General features: G+C 41.0%; 2 protein-coding genes across 3 annotated transcripts; one reads left to right on the top strand and one right to left on the bottom strand.

Annotated features, from left to right (window-relative positions):
• Positions 1-1,504: 1,504 nt before the first annotated feature.
• Positions 1,505-6,139, bottom strand: elp5 (elongator acetyltransferase complex subunit 5). Of its 2 annotated transcripts, none has more exons than XM_047386125.1 (8): positions 5,925-6,139; positions 5,481-5,541; positions 4,015-4,095; positions 2,596-2,807; positions 2,342-2,517; positions 2,165-2,260; positions 1,981-2,081; positions 1,505-1,875 (listed from the first exon to the last, which is right to left on the bottom strand). In XM_047386125.1, exons 1-8 carry the CDS (start codon positions 5,989-5,991, stop codon positions 1,767-1,769), a joined length of 903 nt encoding a protein of 300 aa, XP_047242081.1. In that variant the 5' UTR covers positions 5,992-6,139; the 3' UTR covers positions 1,505-1,766. The 2 variants fall into 2 exon arrangements, with proteins under 2 accessions (XP_047242081.1, XP_047242082.1); XM_047386126.1 differs by lacking the exon at positions 5,925-6,139 and adding an exon at positions 5,623-5,923.
• A 66-nt stretch (positions 6,140-6,205) lies between these two features.
• phf23b (PHD finger protein 23b) lies at positions 6,206-11,420 on the top strand. The gene is made up of 5 exons (XM_047386124.1): positions 6,206-6,707; positions 7,852-7,883; positions 7,986-8,078; positions 9,275-9,887; positions 9,977-11,420. The coding sequence occupies exons 1-5, from the start codon at positions 6,680-6,682 to the stop codon at positions 10,168-10,170; spliced, it is 960 nt and encodes a 319-aa protein (XP_047242080.1). The 5' UTR covers positions 6,206-6,679; the 3' UTR covers positions 10,171-11,420.
• Positions 11,421-11,954: the final 534 nt, after the last annotated feature.

Genomic DNA, 11,954 nt, shown 5'->3' with positions numbered 1-11,954 from the left:
GTTTCCGTCTTTTCTTTTGAACAAAGAAGTCATTGTTCTCTGTTTTGTGGTCAAGTTTTGATTTCTTTTAAATAAAAAATTTGACAGTTTGGTTGTTTTCTGTAGATGGTCAGTGATTTATTGTTCGTTCTGTCCTGATGCAAGCGGTGGTTTTTTATGTCTGTGCACCACCTGTGTAAAATCTCCCAGTCCATTAAATAGAACGCACCAATCTCCTTGGCAACCGCTCTGTTAGGAGGTAAGCGCGCATGCGCTCTCGTGTAGTGTATGTGAAATCTCTGGTCATAAAGTGTTTTCGAGCTGTACTGTGTTATAATTCAGCAGAATAACATGAAACACAACTAGTTTATCTCCCTTTGCTTTTAACTGGGGTATTTAGCAGCGAGCAGACAGACATTAAACGTAGCGGTGCTCGTTTTAAACGCTGGCCGTTCATTAAAGCCTCGAACTCCGAGGAGAGAGAAGGAAAGCAAGAGCATTGAGGCTCCATCATAGCAGAACAGTTCAGAAACTATTTGGAATGAGGGGAAAAAAGCTACATTTATAAACAGATTAAGTCGTGTTTTAGACTTCCTGTTGGTAGCGGATCTGATCTTCTTTGTGTGCTCGTGAGTTTTTGCAGCCATAGCTGGTTCTGGATGAAGGCTTCATAGCAGACCTGTTCTTCCCTCTTCCCGGTACAGCGTACTGGCGCAGAACCTTTTAGTGGTACGCAGTACCGGCTCACTTTCACCCCTGGTTGTATGGCAAAAGTGAGCTCTTGCGTTTTAGGGTGACTAAGATTATATCTATTTTTGCAGTTTGGTTTATATGTATTTTCGAATAATTGTATTTATTATACATATTTGCTTTATTGTCGTGATTAATAAACCTATATACCAGTTGTTTAGAATGGCCCAGTGGGTCCACACCCAAATACATTAGAGAATCTGTGCGAAGACTTGAAAATCAATGTCCACAAAGGTTCTCCATTCAATCTGACTGAGCTATTTTGTGAAGAGTAGAAAGATATTTCAGTCTATAAATGTGTAAAGCTGGTAGAGATAAACCCTAAAAGACTTCCAGCTGGGACTGCATTGAAAGCTGGTTCTAGGAAGTACTGACCAGGAGGGCCTTTAATAAATATACATGCATCAGTTTCTTTTTATTTGTAAAAGAAAAATATAAATTCCTGAGAAAAAAAAGAATGAGTACAATTAATATGACTGACAGCGATGCAACATTTGAGAGGTATATATTTTAATTCTTCTCAGATGATTTCTGTTTTTTCTGCCTTGTTCCTTGGGATTTGACAGAAGGAACAAATGTCCAGTCATTGTGACACTCAGAAAAATATCAGAAGATATGATCACTTGGCACAAAAGAATTTAGCTTCTCAGAAAGTAACCGACTTGACCCCGTACGCAGGTTTTATCTTTGGATACTCCTGCCGAAGAGGTATATCTAAGCCACCCCACTGATTCAGCAAGTACATCTTTCATAAAACACTTCAACAACTCATAAAAAAAGTTAGCATCAGTTGTTTATTGACCTGGTAAACTAAACGTAACAAAAAATCAAGTGTAAAATGAAGAAAAACCTTTACATTTTTATAAAGAATGAAGATAGGGCTTGTAGAAAATCACAGGCAATGTGGTTTAGCATCTTTAAAGCTCAATAAGACAACATAAAGAAAACAATTTCAAACAGCGGCGCTATTTCAGCTGCAAAGAGGAAAAAAAGCAAAGAACTTCAGTGTTGCTAACACAGTTCATCATGCCTTAAGCCTAGACATCAAGATCATCATCAGGGTCTTCCTGGTCATAGTCATCATTGGCATCAGGCTCATACAGAATTCGTCCAGTACCTGGACCTGGATGGAGCAGAGCCGTTTTCCTGCAACATTAAAAGAAAGGCGGTCTTACAATTTTCAATATGTACATATAATTTTCAGAAGTTCTGAAATGTAAGGATACACAATATCACTGAAGAGATTCTGACTTCTCTTTGCTGAAGACGAAAGGAAGCGCGAGTTTCTGCTTGGCCTCTAACTCTGAATCAGACAGTCGTAGGTTGAAGGTCAAGTTAGCTGTTGGGTCCGCCTGTTGACGCAAAAAGGAGCATCAGTTTCAGCACCTGTCATGTCTGCGTGTCCCGACTCTGTTCAGGATGTGTTAAACTGCACCTGCTCTTCCTCTGTGTTATTCTGTTTAGGTTCAGGGTGGCTGGGCTTGCTCAGAATGGTGACTGTGAGATCCTCTGTGATGCAGAATATCTCCTCCTGGGGGGAAAATGAAAGCTGTCAGTAATTCATAGCAAGGCAGCAGTCTAACAATGTAACCTACCTACAAATGCTCCTTACATCTTGCAAAACCTTTCCTGATTTAGAGCGCTTTGTTATTTTTGCCACTGCTTCGTTTCCCTTCACTCCAGGTGCCACAGAGATGAGAGACGTTGCCAAGTGACAGACGCTTCCCACGGTGCCCCTCTGATGCATATCCGTATGGAGAAGGCCAATAACAGCTCTCACAGCTCCCCCTAATGACAACGATAACTAATACATCAATGGAAGAAGTTCTTCATCATCCCAAAGCTTAAACGTATCCCAGTCTTCACCTTTTCGGAGTTGCTGAAGTGTCCTGCAGACAGTAGGCGGAGTCATATGCCTCAATATCCATGACAGAGAGTCGATGACCAGCAGAGCTGCCTTTGGCTGTGATGTTTGTTTGATCAAGCCTGTAAGATCCTCCAAACTGAACTGCTGAACTGTGAAAGCTGGGTGACCAGTCCACCCGAGAGGGTCCGAATAAGCATTGTGAATATGCAACCTGAAATGAAGCGAATGAAAATGTGGTTTTTGGTTTGATTCAAGTGGTTTGCGACAGTATTTATACACCTTAAAGGTTTCCACAGTCTGTCAGGCCCTTAACCCCAAACTTAAATGGTTTTTATGTGACAGACCAACACAGAGTTCTCCACAATGGTAAAGTGGAAGGACAATAATACATATTTTTCAAATGTTTTGAAAAATATCTGAAGATGTGTGGCATGCATTCGTATCCTCTTGAGCACTATAGAAAACCAAAACCAGTCTTTTACAGTGTCTTTACCAGTTGTTGTTTTTTATTTTTTTATCTGAACTTTGATTTGGTCATTCAAACACAAGCATATGCTTTAATCTAAATGACTGCATTGTAGCTCTGGCTCTATGTTTATGGTTGTCCTGCTGGAGGGTGAACCCTCACCTCAATCTCCAGGCTTTTACAGACTCTTAACAGGTCTTCTTCCAGGATTACCCTGTATTTAGCTCCATCCATTTTCCCATCAAGTCTCAGCAGCTTCCTTGTCCCCGTTGAAGCAAAGCATCTACACAACATGATGCTGCCACCACCACCATGTTTTACCACTGGGATGTTGTGTTCAGGGTGAAGTGGAGAGGTATTTTCCCTTTATAGAACAGCTGGATTCATAGTAATATTAAATTACACACAGGTGGAGTCTATTTACTGAGTAAGTGACTTGTGAAGGTAGCTGGTTCCACTGAATGTTATTTTTGGGGGTCTCAGAGTTAAGGGGACTGAATTATTTAATTTCTCTTTGGGATTAATAAAGTATTTTTGAATTGAATTGAATTGAATATAAATGCACACCACACTTTCAGATTTCATTCGTATAAAGTCTTGGAAATCATGTAGCACTTTCCTTCCACTTCATAATTTCGTACTACTTTGTGTTGGTCTATCAGATAAGATCCTGTTAAAGTACATTGAAGTTTGTGATTGTAATGTGAGTACATTTTTTTTAAAAAGGTCAAGCAATATGCATACTTTGAGCATATCATCACCTGCTTATGGAGTTAAAAATTGATTAAATGTGACACCATACATTTGTAAAAGCCATAGAAACTGTTCAATCTGCTGAAGATATAACTGCATCTATTGTCAAAACAACCGTTTAAGCGACAAAGAAACTTTTTTAACATAACGAGATGAAAATGCAACAAAAATCAATGACATTTATGTTTGTTTTAATTACCTCTGAGTGTCTAATGGTTTCAGTCTATCTCTCAGCTCCTCTTCACTCACATCAAAACATAGGACATGTACAACCTCCTCCCTGGCATCAGAAAATATGTGAAAAGGGATGATTATATATATATATAGTTTCAGTGCAAATATATACATCCATCCATACTTTATACCCGCTTCTCCTTGAAGCGTCACAGTGGGCTGGTACCGTTCTCCAGCAGTCATTGGGCGAGAGGCAGGTACATTCTGGACAGTAGCCAGTCCATAACAGGGCAACGCAGAGACAAAAGACAGACAACCATGCACACACACATACCTGAGGACAATTTAGAGAGACCAAATGAACCTAACAGTTATGTTTTTGGACTGTGGGAGGAAGCCTGAGTCCCTGGAGAGAAACCATGCATGCACGGCGGACGCAATCTGACGCCTTCAATGATTCGTTTGAATCATTCTTGATTGGGGTCTGCACTGACAAATACAAGATACAACTTAACAATTCTACAGCCAGGCCCAAATATATACATACACTCAAAGAGTATTTGGATAAATGTCCCATAGAAAGTTGTAGAAATAACCCTTTTTTGCAATCAACGAACTTTTGGCCTAATTCTGACTCTTCTTAGAAGAAACGGTAGAGCTCATTTAAAGTCAATGGTTTCTTGCGACAGGCCCGGCTTTTATGCATTGTTCATACATTTTTATTGGGGTTGAGGTCGGGGCTTTAGGAAGACCATTTCAGAAAGGTAAAGTTAGTCTGCTTTATCAGTTCTAAAACCAGTTTTAATGTGTGTTTAGGATCACTGCTACGTTTAAATTCTCAACTGTGTCGAAGTTCAACTGTCTACCAGTTGATTAGACATTAATCAGAAGAATTTGAAGCTAGGTCACCTTCTTTATTATTCCATCCACTTCTTGTAATGCACCAGTACCACTGGCAGTGAAACAGACCCACAGCCTGATGCTGCCACCATCATGCTTGACAGCTTGTACAGTGTTCTTAGGTTTGAAAGTCTCACCTTAATTCCTCCACACATACTTCTTGTTATTGTGGCTACGTAGCTCAATATTTGACTTGTCTTTCCATAAACCTTTATCAAGACATTTTTTTTTTTTTTTTTGTCCAAGAAGGCAGCTGCAGATTTCAGTCAAGTCGAACGGTGTTGATTTTGGAGCAGGGGGCTTCTTTATTGGACAGTACCCCCACAGCTCATGTTAATGTTAAACTCACTTCACAATCTACTGTAACACTGCTCTTCCAGGTAATAATCACATTTAGTGATGATGACTATAAGCGGTAATGGGGTTGTTCCTGCAATGGACCCAACCTCAACTCTCTAAAAAAAAATAATTTAAACCAACCAGTTTAAAGAAACAAGTTATCAGATATCTAGCCAGAAAATGTGTGATTTCTCTGCAACTTGCTGAGGGACGCTGAACCCAGCTTCATGTGGATGTGTGACAGCACTGTACCTGTTTAAGGCAGCGATGATGAAGCTCTTCAGAAGATCTCGTCCTGAGTAACTACAGGAGTCTGTTAAAGATGGATGTTGTTAGGAAGAACCTTGCGTGTATACAATGCATTAGGTTAACTTAAACCTTAAAACCTTTTTACCTCGTATTATAAGAATCCCTCCAGTCTCAATACCTTGCAGTAATTCAGATAACATGGTTGACTACAGAAGATAGCTACGGCTAGTTAGCATGCTTCCATATTAGCACATGTTTAAACGGCAAAAAAGATAACCGTTGGGTTAATTACACGGTGAACGAACAGCATCTCGTTACGACACCAATGTAAACTCAAATTAGCTGAAAACTAAACAATTAAGCTTTCTTTGCAGCAGCATGTTTGCTTGGTTAGTATGGTTGGATCGTTCACGACCATAAAACAACATATCCCATGCTTCCTGTTACCTTGGGTTGTGGGTAAAGACGTTTTAAAGCGTTTGCTGCCACCGTACGTTTGGGAGCAAACTGTCATGTGAAGACTACGTTACCCAGCATTCGTGATTAAAATAAATTCTTAGCCGCTTCAAGAGGGTTGGTGGTAGATTGGATCAGTTCTGACGTGATCCCGCCTTCTGTCATTTTAACAGCCAATCCGCTAACGCTGTGTAACCTTAGAAACCAATCAGAGCAGAACAGTCCCTCCCGCTGCGTTCTTGTGAGCGATCTTTTCTAATGGTCCCTCCCTTCTCGAAAGGTTGCTGCCGCGCGGAATAAAGCCCAAAGTCTAGTGGATTTGTACACCTCCAGAGAAGAATCGACAAACTTCAACCGAGAGCTTTTCGCCATGGATTTGTGTTTAGCACTTGCGCCAAATTAAGCATTATACACTTCTTTCTTCTCTTTAACGATGGGTTTCTCGAATGCAAGCTCGAAATACGCGGATCTAAATAGCTCGCCACACTAGGCGACACAGGAATTACTATTTTGTGACTTTTAAAAAAGTGCTTTGTGCTCGGTTAACTGCAGACGGGATATTCACAAGTTCGACCCTACTGTGGATCATCTTCAAGAAGAGTTTCTCCCCCTAGTCCTTAGTGTCCTTGGCTCTTTGTCAGTGCCAAGTTGGCGATAAGTACCACCACGCCGGGGAAAGGCTGCTGCTCTCCGGCTAGCCGAGAAGCGGCTTCTACTTGGATCGGGGCCTCGTCGGCTAGGCGACAATGCTCGAGATAATGTCCGACCACCAAGGTATGTATGGTGAGAATCGTTTAGCCATTGCACCAACATTTGCACCGTAACGACGTTATGTTTAACGGTCAACGGCCGTTTTACGGGGTTTAAGCCCCTAAGTTGTGATTAATGCAACTGCTACGTTTTAGTTGCGTAGGCTGTATTAATAGCTTTGCTTTCCTCCGACTAATCCACTTAATGTTGTTAAACTACTGAGAAAATAACCCTGTTGTAAAATATATGCAGTTTTAATGTGACTATTGTAGGTTTACAGTAAAATAGTATATGCGCGGCTAGTTGGCTAACGCGCCGAATCCAGTAGCTAACGCTAAAAGCTAATTACAGGCTAGCCAATATCACTATATTTACTCGTGTTTTCTGACAAGATACTAGTTAAACTATGGCATTAGCATGTCATTTTACTTCTGGCTCGAATCTAAAAACGTTTAATGAACCAGACACGCCCGACAAAACGTTAGCAGCACCTTGCTAGCACCAGGTTAGCCCACAAGCATCTTGTCCTTCCAACTTCCATTTCAAGCAACGCCAACGTGAAGTGACCAATTTGTCGTTGACCCGCACAATCCACGTCTATAAGAAGTCAAAGCTACATGAGAAGTCATCCGTGTGTGTATGACTAAAGTAGTACGATTTGGTTTGAATTTACCGTTATACCTGCAAGCTGTTTATCCCTTTAGCTTTACCTTGGTTTAAATGCCGGTGACACCTTCAAAGAACAAACCTACTGATAGTTGTGCTGATTTAATATGATTGATACAAACGTGTTGATCTGAGCGTGAATGGTTTTAAAAACTGCTCCACAGAGGATGAATAGCTGAGCTCTGTGGCGGTTATACGTGGGTGTCTGCTATTAGGGCTGTCGTGTGGCTGGTTTTCTTCGACTTTTATTTCGCCGATATTCTCATCTCTCGGCGCCGTTGGGAGTTTAAAGATGCTAGTCGAAACAGACTGTTCAATGAGCCCGACATGTTTGTCGCTAATAATCCCCATAATAAGGCCCGGGTTAGCCAGCTAATTGCCAGTATTAGTTGACTCGTCTTCAGGCAACCATGTAGTGTCGCATAAATGGTAGGCTTTTGTTTTTACCCAAACAGATTCAATTGGGATTTAAAGAAGGGTTTTCTCTGTTTCTCTCCTGCAGATTCGCTTTTGTCGTGTAAGACGGAAACCTTGGTGAGTTCATTTATTATTATTAGCCATTCATCTTTTGTCAGCGTTAGGCTAAAGTTTGTGTGACAGTCACTTCCTCTAACAGCACACTTGCACTTTTTGTAGCCCCCAGAAAGGAAAAAGAGGACTGTTGAGGACTTCAACAAGTTCTGCAGCTTTGTCCTGGCTTACGCTGGTTACATCCCCAGTCCGAAAGAGGTGAGCTGTTTTATCAAACTGTTACTACAAATGCTAGCTGTGTTTCATTTAATTGGGGTTATGTTTGCAGCTGACATGGGGCACCAAAACTGTTCTTCAGTTCTAGCTTTCTAGCATTTGCTTCAGCAACTAAAACAGTTGTGTCCCAATGAAGCCCTCAGCGGCTGATGCTCTGCATGATTTAGACGGGTCCCTGCTTCAGCAAATCTGATTCAAATAAATAATCAAGTGCCACGGAGGCCCAGTAATGACCCATTAATACCAATCTGATGGGTTTCTGCTGGGAAACATCTTAAATACTGGATGTTGGCCCTCAAAAAGTGGAATTGGACTCAACTGCTGTGGAAGACTTTAGAAACTAAAGTAAATTACAAACAAATGAAACTGCTGGGAGAGACAAAGCTGTCGGGGCAAACTTGTTTTTACTGAGAGGTGTTTTTAAATCTGCAGCATCTTACAAGCAGCTCTTGTAGTTTACTTGCTGTTCGAAGAGCTGAAGGAATTTTAAATGCCAACTAAAATATTCTCACTACTGAAAATGTAACTACGCTCAAAAGCCACGAATATTCGCTGGGTTCTTAGTCTTGAAGTCTGGAAACTGATTTGATCCGTTTCGAAGTATAAAATTATGAAAAATGTTCGTTGCTCATTTTTCTTCCTTTACCCCAAATATACATTCCTAATGAGGACTTTTTAGACCAATTTGTTTAAATCATGTTTTTTGTCTTATCAGACGTTGGCTGTTTGTTCAACTTGTTGATCATTTCTGTTTTTTAGTTCCTGACAGAGAACCCACACATAAATGCACACTTGTTGAAATGGATGGTGTATTACTGCTTTATTTTGGTCTGTAGAACATCTTTAAGGAAGGGTTTTAAATGGGAGCTGTGGGTGTTAAGCTGTGTCTGGTTCAGGTTGCAGACAAACCATCAAACCTCAGATTTTTGAGCGTTTACTAAAACGTTTTAGTTTAGTTTAATCCAGATCAGATTCAGCAAGTTCGAGTTGCTCCTTGTGCGGCATAAAAGCAGTAAAATGATGCTTTGCTCTTAAATGTCCAGGATGACGTGAAAAGTCCTGCAAAAATGTACACATTTCCGGTCTGGGGAGACATGGAGTTTTGAAACGGAAAGTTAGATTTTTCCTGTTTGTACGATTATGGAGGTGCATTCTTATTGTTCATGTTTGATCAACAGGAAAGTTCCTGGTCTCCGACTTCATCCAGCTCTGCGCATAGTTCAGGACTGTCAGCAGATGGAGGCGGCGGGGGCAGCAGCTCCATCAGCAACACATGGGCAGACGGGAGCTCCGACATTCACACCATCCATACGTTTGTGCGTAAAGCCCGGGCCAATAAGGGCAAAAGCATTCGGCGCATGCACTCTGACAGCACCCTGCTGGACAAAATGCGCCTTAAAGATTCTCTGTACGAAAGCCAGAGTAGCGCGAAAGCTGAACGCAAGAAGGACAAAAAACTGAAAAAGCTTTCTCTGGGCTCGGCCACGACGGCGCCGGATAGCGGCAGCAGCGAGGGCGAGAAAAGGGCTCGCATCAAGCGCAGCAAGAACTCCTCCAAACAGCCGAAAGCGAAGAAGCTGAAGAGCTCCGCTGCTCAGAGCGAGACGGACTCCGAGACGCGGAATTCTCACGCCGACGTACGGGTCGCGAGGGAGGAGCTGACGTCGCACGGGGGTTCCACCTCCAGCACTCATGGCTTGGGGAAGCCAGATGAATCCATCAGAGAGGCGGAGATGAGCTCCAGCGAGGGCGAAACGTGGATCGCAGATGAAGATATCATGGTGGAGTCAGGTATGACACAATCCTTCTGTTTCTCAGTATCGCCGCTGTTGACAGGGATGTTCAATATGTAACGACTCTGATCTCCTCACCAACCACAGGGGACGACTCGTGGGACCTGATCACCTGTTACTGCGGGAAGCCGTTCGCCGGGCGCCCAATGATTGAGTGCAACCAGTGCGGCATATGGGTGCACCTGTCATGCGCAAAGATCAAAAAGTCCAACGTTCCCGACATTTTTTACTGTCAGAAGTGCAGAGACTCGAGGCGGTCGGGACACAAAAAGGACATTTAAGATCTTACAGGACAGCTCACTTCCTCTGATGCCTACAGCCAAAACAGCCTACATTCTCACCTGGGAGGCAACTGGCTCTGCAGTTGCACAAATTATTTTGACAATCAAAAACCATATATATTTATCCCTCACGTGTTTCTTTTTCATTTCTTTTCGGCTGCTGTAAAGAACTGGAGGCACAATGGTAACAGCGGAGAATCATTTATTTGTTAATAATTCCCACACTAATTGGCTTTATGCTTGTAATTTTTGCATATATTTGACCACTTTTCCAGAAGGTGCTTTTTGACTTGGCGAGTCCAAGTTGGATGGAAATTTATATCAACCTAAATGTGTAAATTATTGTAAAAGGAAATTGTCACTCCAGTTATTTGCTTGAGTTATGTTAAGATGCCTGATGGGCAGCTGTTTTTATTTTTCATGGCATTCTGGAAATTGAAATTTGAACTAAACTGAACTAAAAAAAAAATATGAAAATCTCACTCTTCTCAAGCAAGAGTTGATTCATTCATTAAAATTGGCAAACTCATCTCAGAGATGCTGCACAAACGTTTTTTCTTTTTCTTTTCCAGCAGTCGAGAAAAATGTAAACCCAAATACATCTCCACTGCATCCGCGAGGTGATTGAATGTCTTTGATTGGCTTGTTAAGCATTCATCAGAAGCCGACCTGCAGAGGAACGCTGTTAAATTTGTTTATTTTTTTCGTGGTTTGTTCCTATATTATTTTTTTTTTGTGTGTTATGGTGTCATCTCTATAAGAGTTTGAGTTTATTATTGCTGTAAGATGACTGGTTATGGCTCCTTGCGTTGTCAAGTTGACCCAAGGCTCGTTTATGAATGGCTGTAAAATATGTTTTATTTCACATAACTGTTTATTTCTTGGCTTTTTTTTGTTTGTCTTCCCAACAAGTGGGAGTAGAGATGTGCCCACTTCAGGACATTCTCGCCTCGAGAACAAAGTCGTGTACAAAAATATAAGTTGAGGCTGCGTAGGTTGTGGCATATTTTTTATTTTAACCATTGTATTTTTTTGTTGTTGGTGGGAGAGTCTTAGCAAGTCTCCAGGAGTAGTTGCACTCTCTGTACAACTTCAGTTCTGTGTACATATCCTGTTCTCCGACAACTTGTACATATGTGAAAGTGAAAAGAGAGAATACCCAAGCAAAGTCTATATTTTCTGCAGGCTGATATTGTTTTCTTTAACTGTAGCTCGAATAATAATAATTAAAAAAAATATTTGGGATCATACAGGATTTGTGGGGTTATTGGTACAAGAAAGCACAAAGAATTTAATAGAAAATGTTTATTAAATGAGTTTATTTAGACACACAACATAACTGTCATGGTTGTCTTCTACCACTAGAGGGAGATGTCTGAAAAGAATCCCACTTAGTTTGGTCGTGAATTAAATACAAAGTATTGAATAAATAAAGTTTACACCAGAACAGTCCTGGATGGGGCTTTGGAGCGGTCGTTCAGTTTTCCCCGTAGACGTGTTTCTTTTCCTGAGGAGAGAAAAACCAGTTCTTGTCAAAGACAGTTTTTATTTTAATTTTAGTTATTTATAAAATGTAAAGAGGGCATTAAAAAGTATATCCTTCCAACTCCAGTCAGTTAGAGTTATGTTTTGTTTTATGAAAGTTTCTTCCATCTCATAGTTTAAAAATGTTTCCCTCCAAGTTTCTGCATATTTCTTTACATTTTTCAACACATTAAAATTTAATTGAAAATTGCAGTAGAAGACTGACTGAAAAGCTTAGAAAAATATTTTACTTTGAATAA

The sequence above is a fragment of the Girardinichthys multiradiatus genome, chromosome 14, assembly GCF_021462225.1.
Source record: "Girardinichthys multiradiatus isolate DD_20200921_A chromosome 14, DD_fGirMul_XY1, whole genome shotgun sequence".
In the NCBI taxonomy this organism is placed as follows: domain Eukaryota; kingdom Metazoa; phylum Chordata; class Actinopteri; order Cyprinodontiformes; family Goodeidae; genus Girardinichthys; species Girardinichthys multiradiatus.
The sequence above is the reverse complement of the archived record's forward strand: the minus strand, read 5'-3'. Positions and strand labels throughout refer to the sequence as shown.

Bases quoted from the DNA above. Each gene is read 5' to 3' on its own strand.
- phf23b (XM_047386124.1), top strand. From the start codon at position 6,680: ATGCTCGAGATAATGTCCGACCACCAAG. The intron at 7,884-7,985 runs GTGAGTTCATTT...CACTTTTTGTAG, and splicing joins CGTGTAAGACGGAAACCTTG to CCCCCAGAAAGGAAAAAGAG. The intron at 8,079-9,274 runs GTGAGCTGTTTT...TTTGATCAACAG, and splicing joins ACATCCCCAGTCCGAAAGAG to GAAAGTTCCTGGTCTCCGAC.
- elp5 (XM_047386125.1), bottom strand. From the start codon at position 5,991: ATGACAGTTTGCTCCCAAACGTACGGTGGCAGCAAACGCTTTAAAACG. The intron at 2,808-4,014 runs GTAATTAAAACA...GCTTCATTTCAG, and splicing joins AAACCATTAGACACTCAGAG to GTTGCATATTCACAATGCTT. The intron at 1,876-1,980 runs GTCAGAATCTCT...TTAATGTTGCAG, and splicing joins TTCGTCTTCAGCAAAGAGAA to GAAAACGGCTCTGCTCCATC.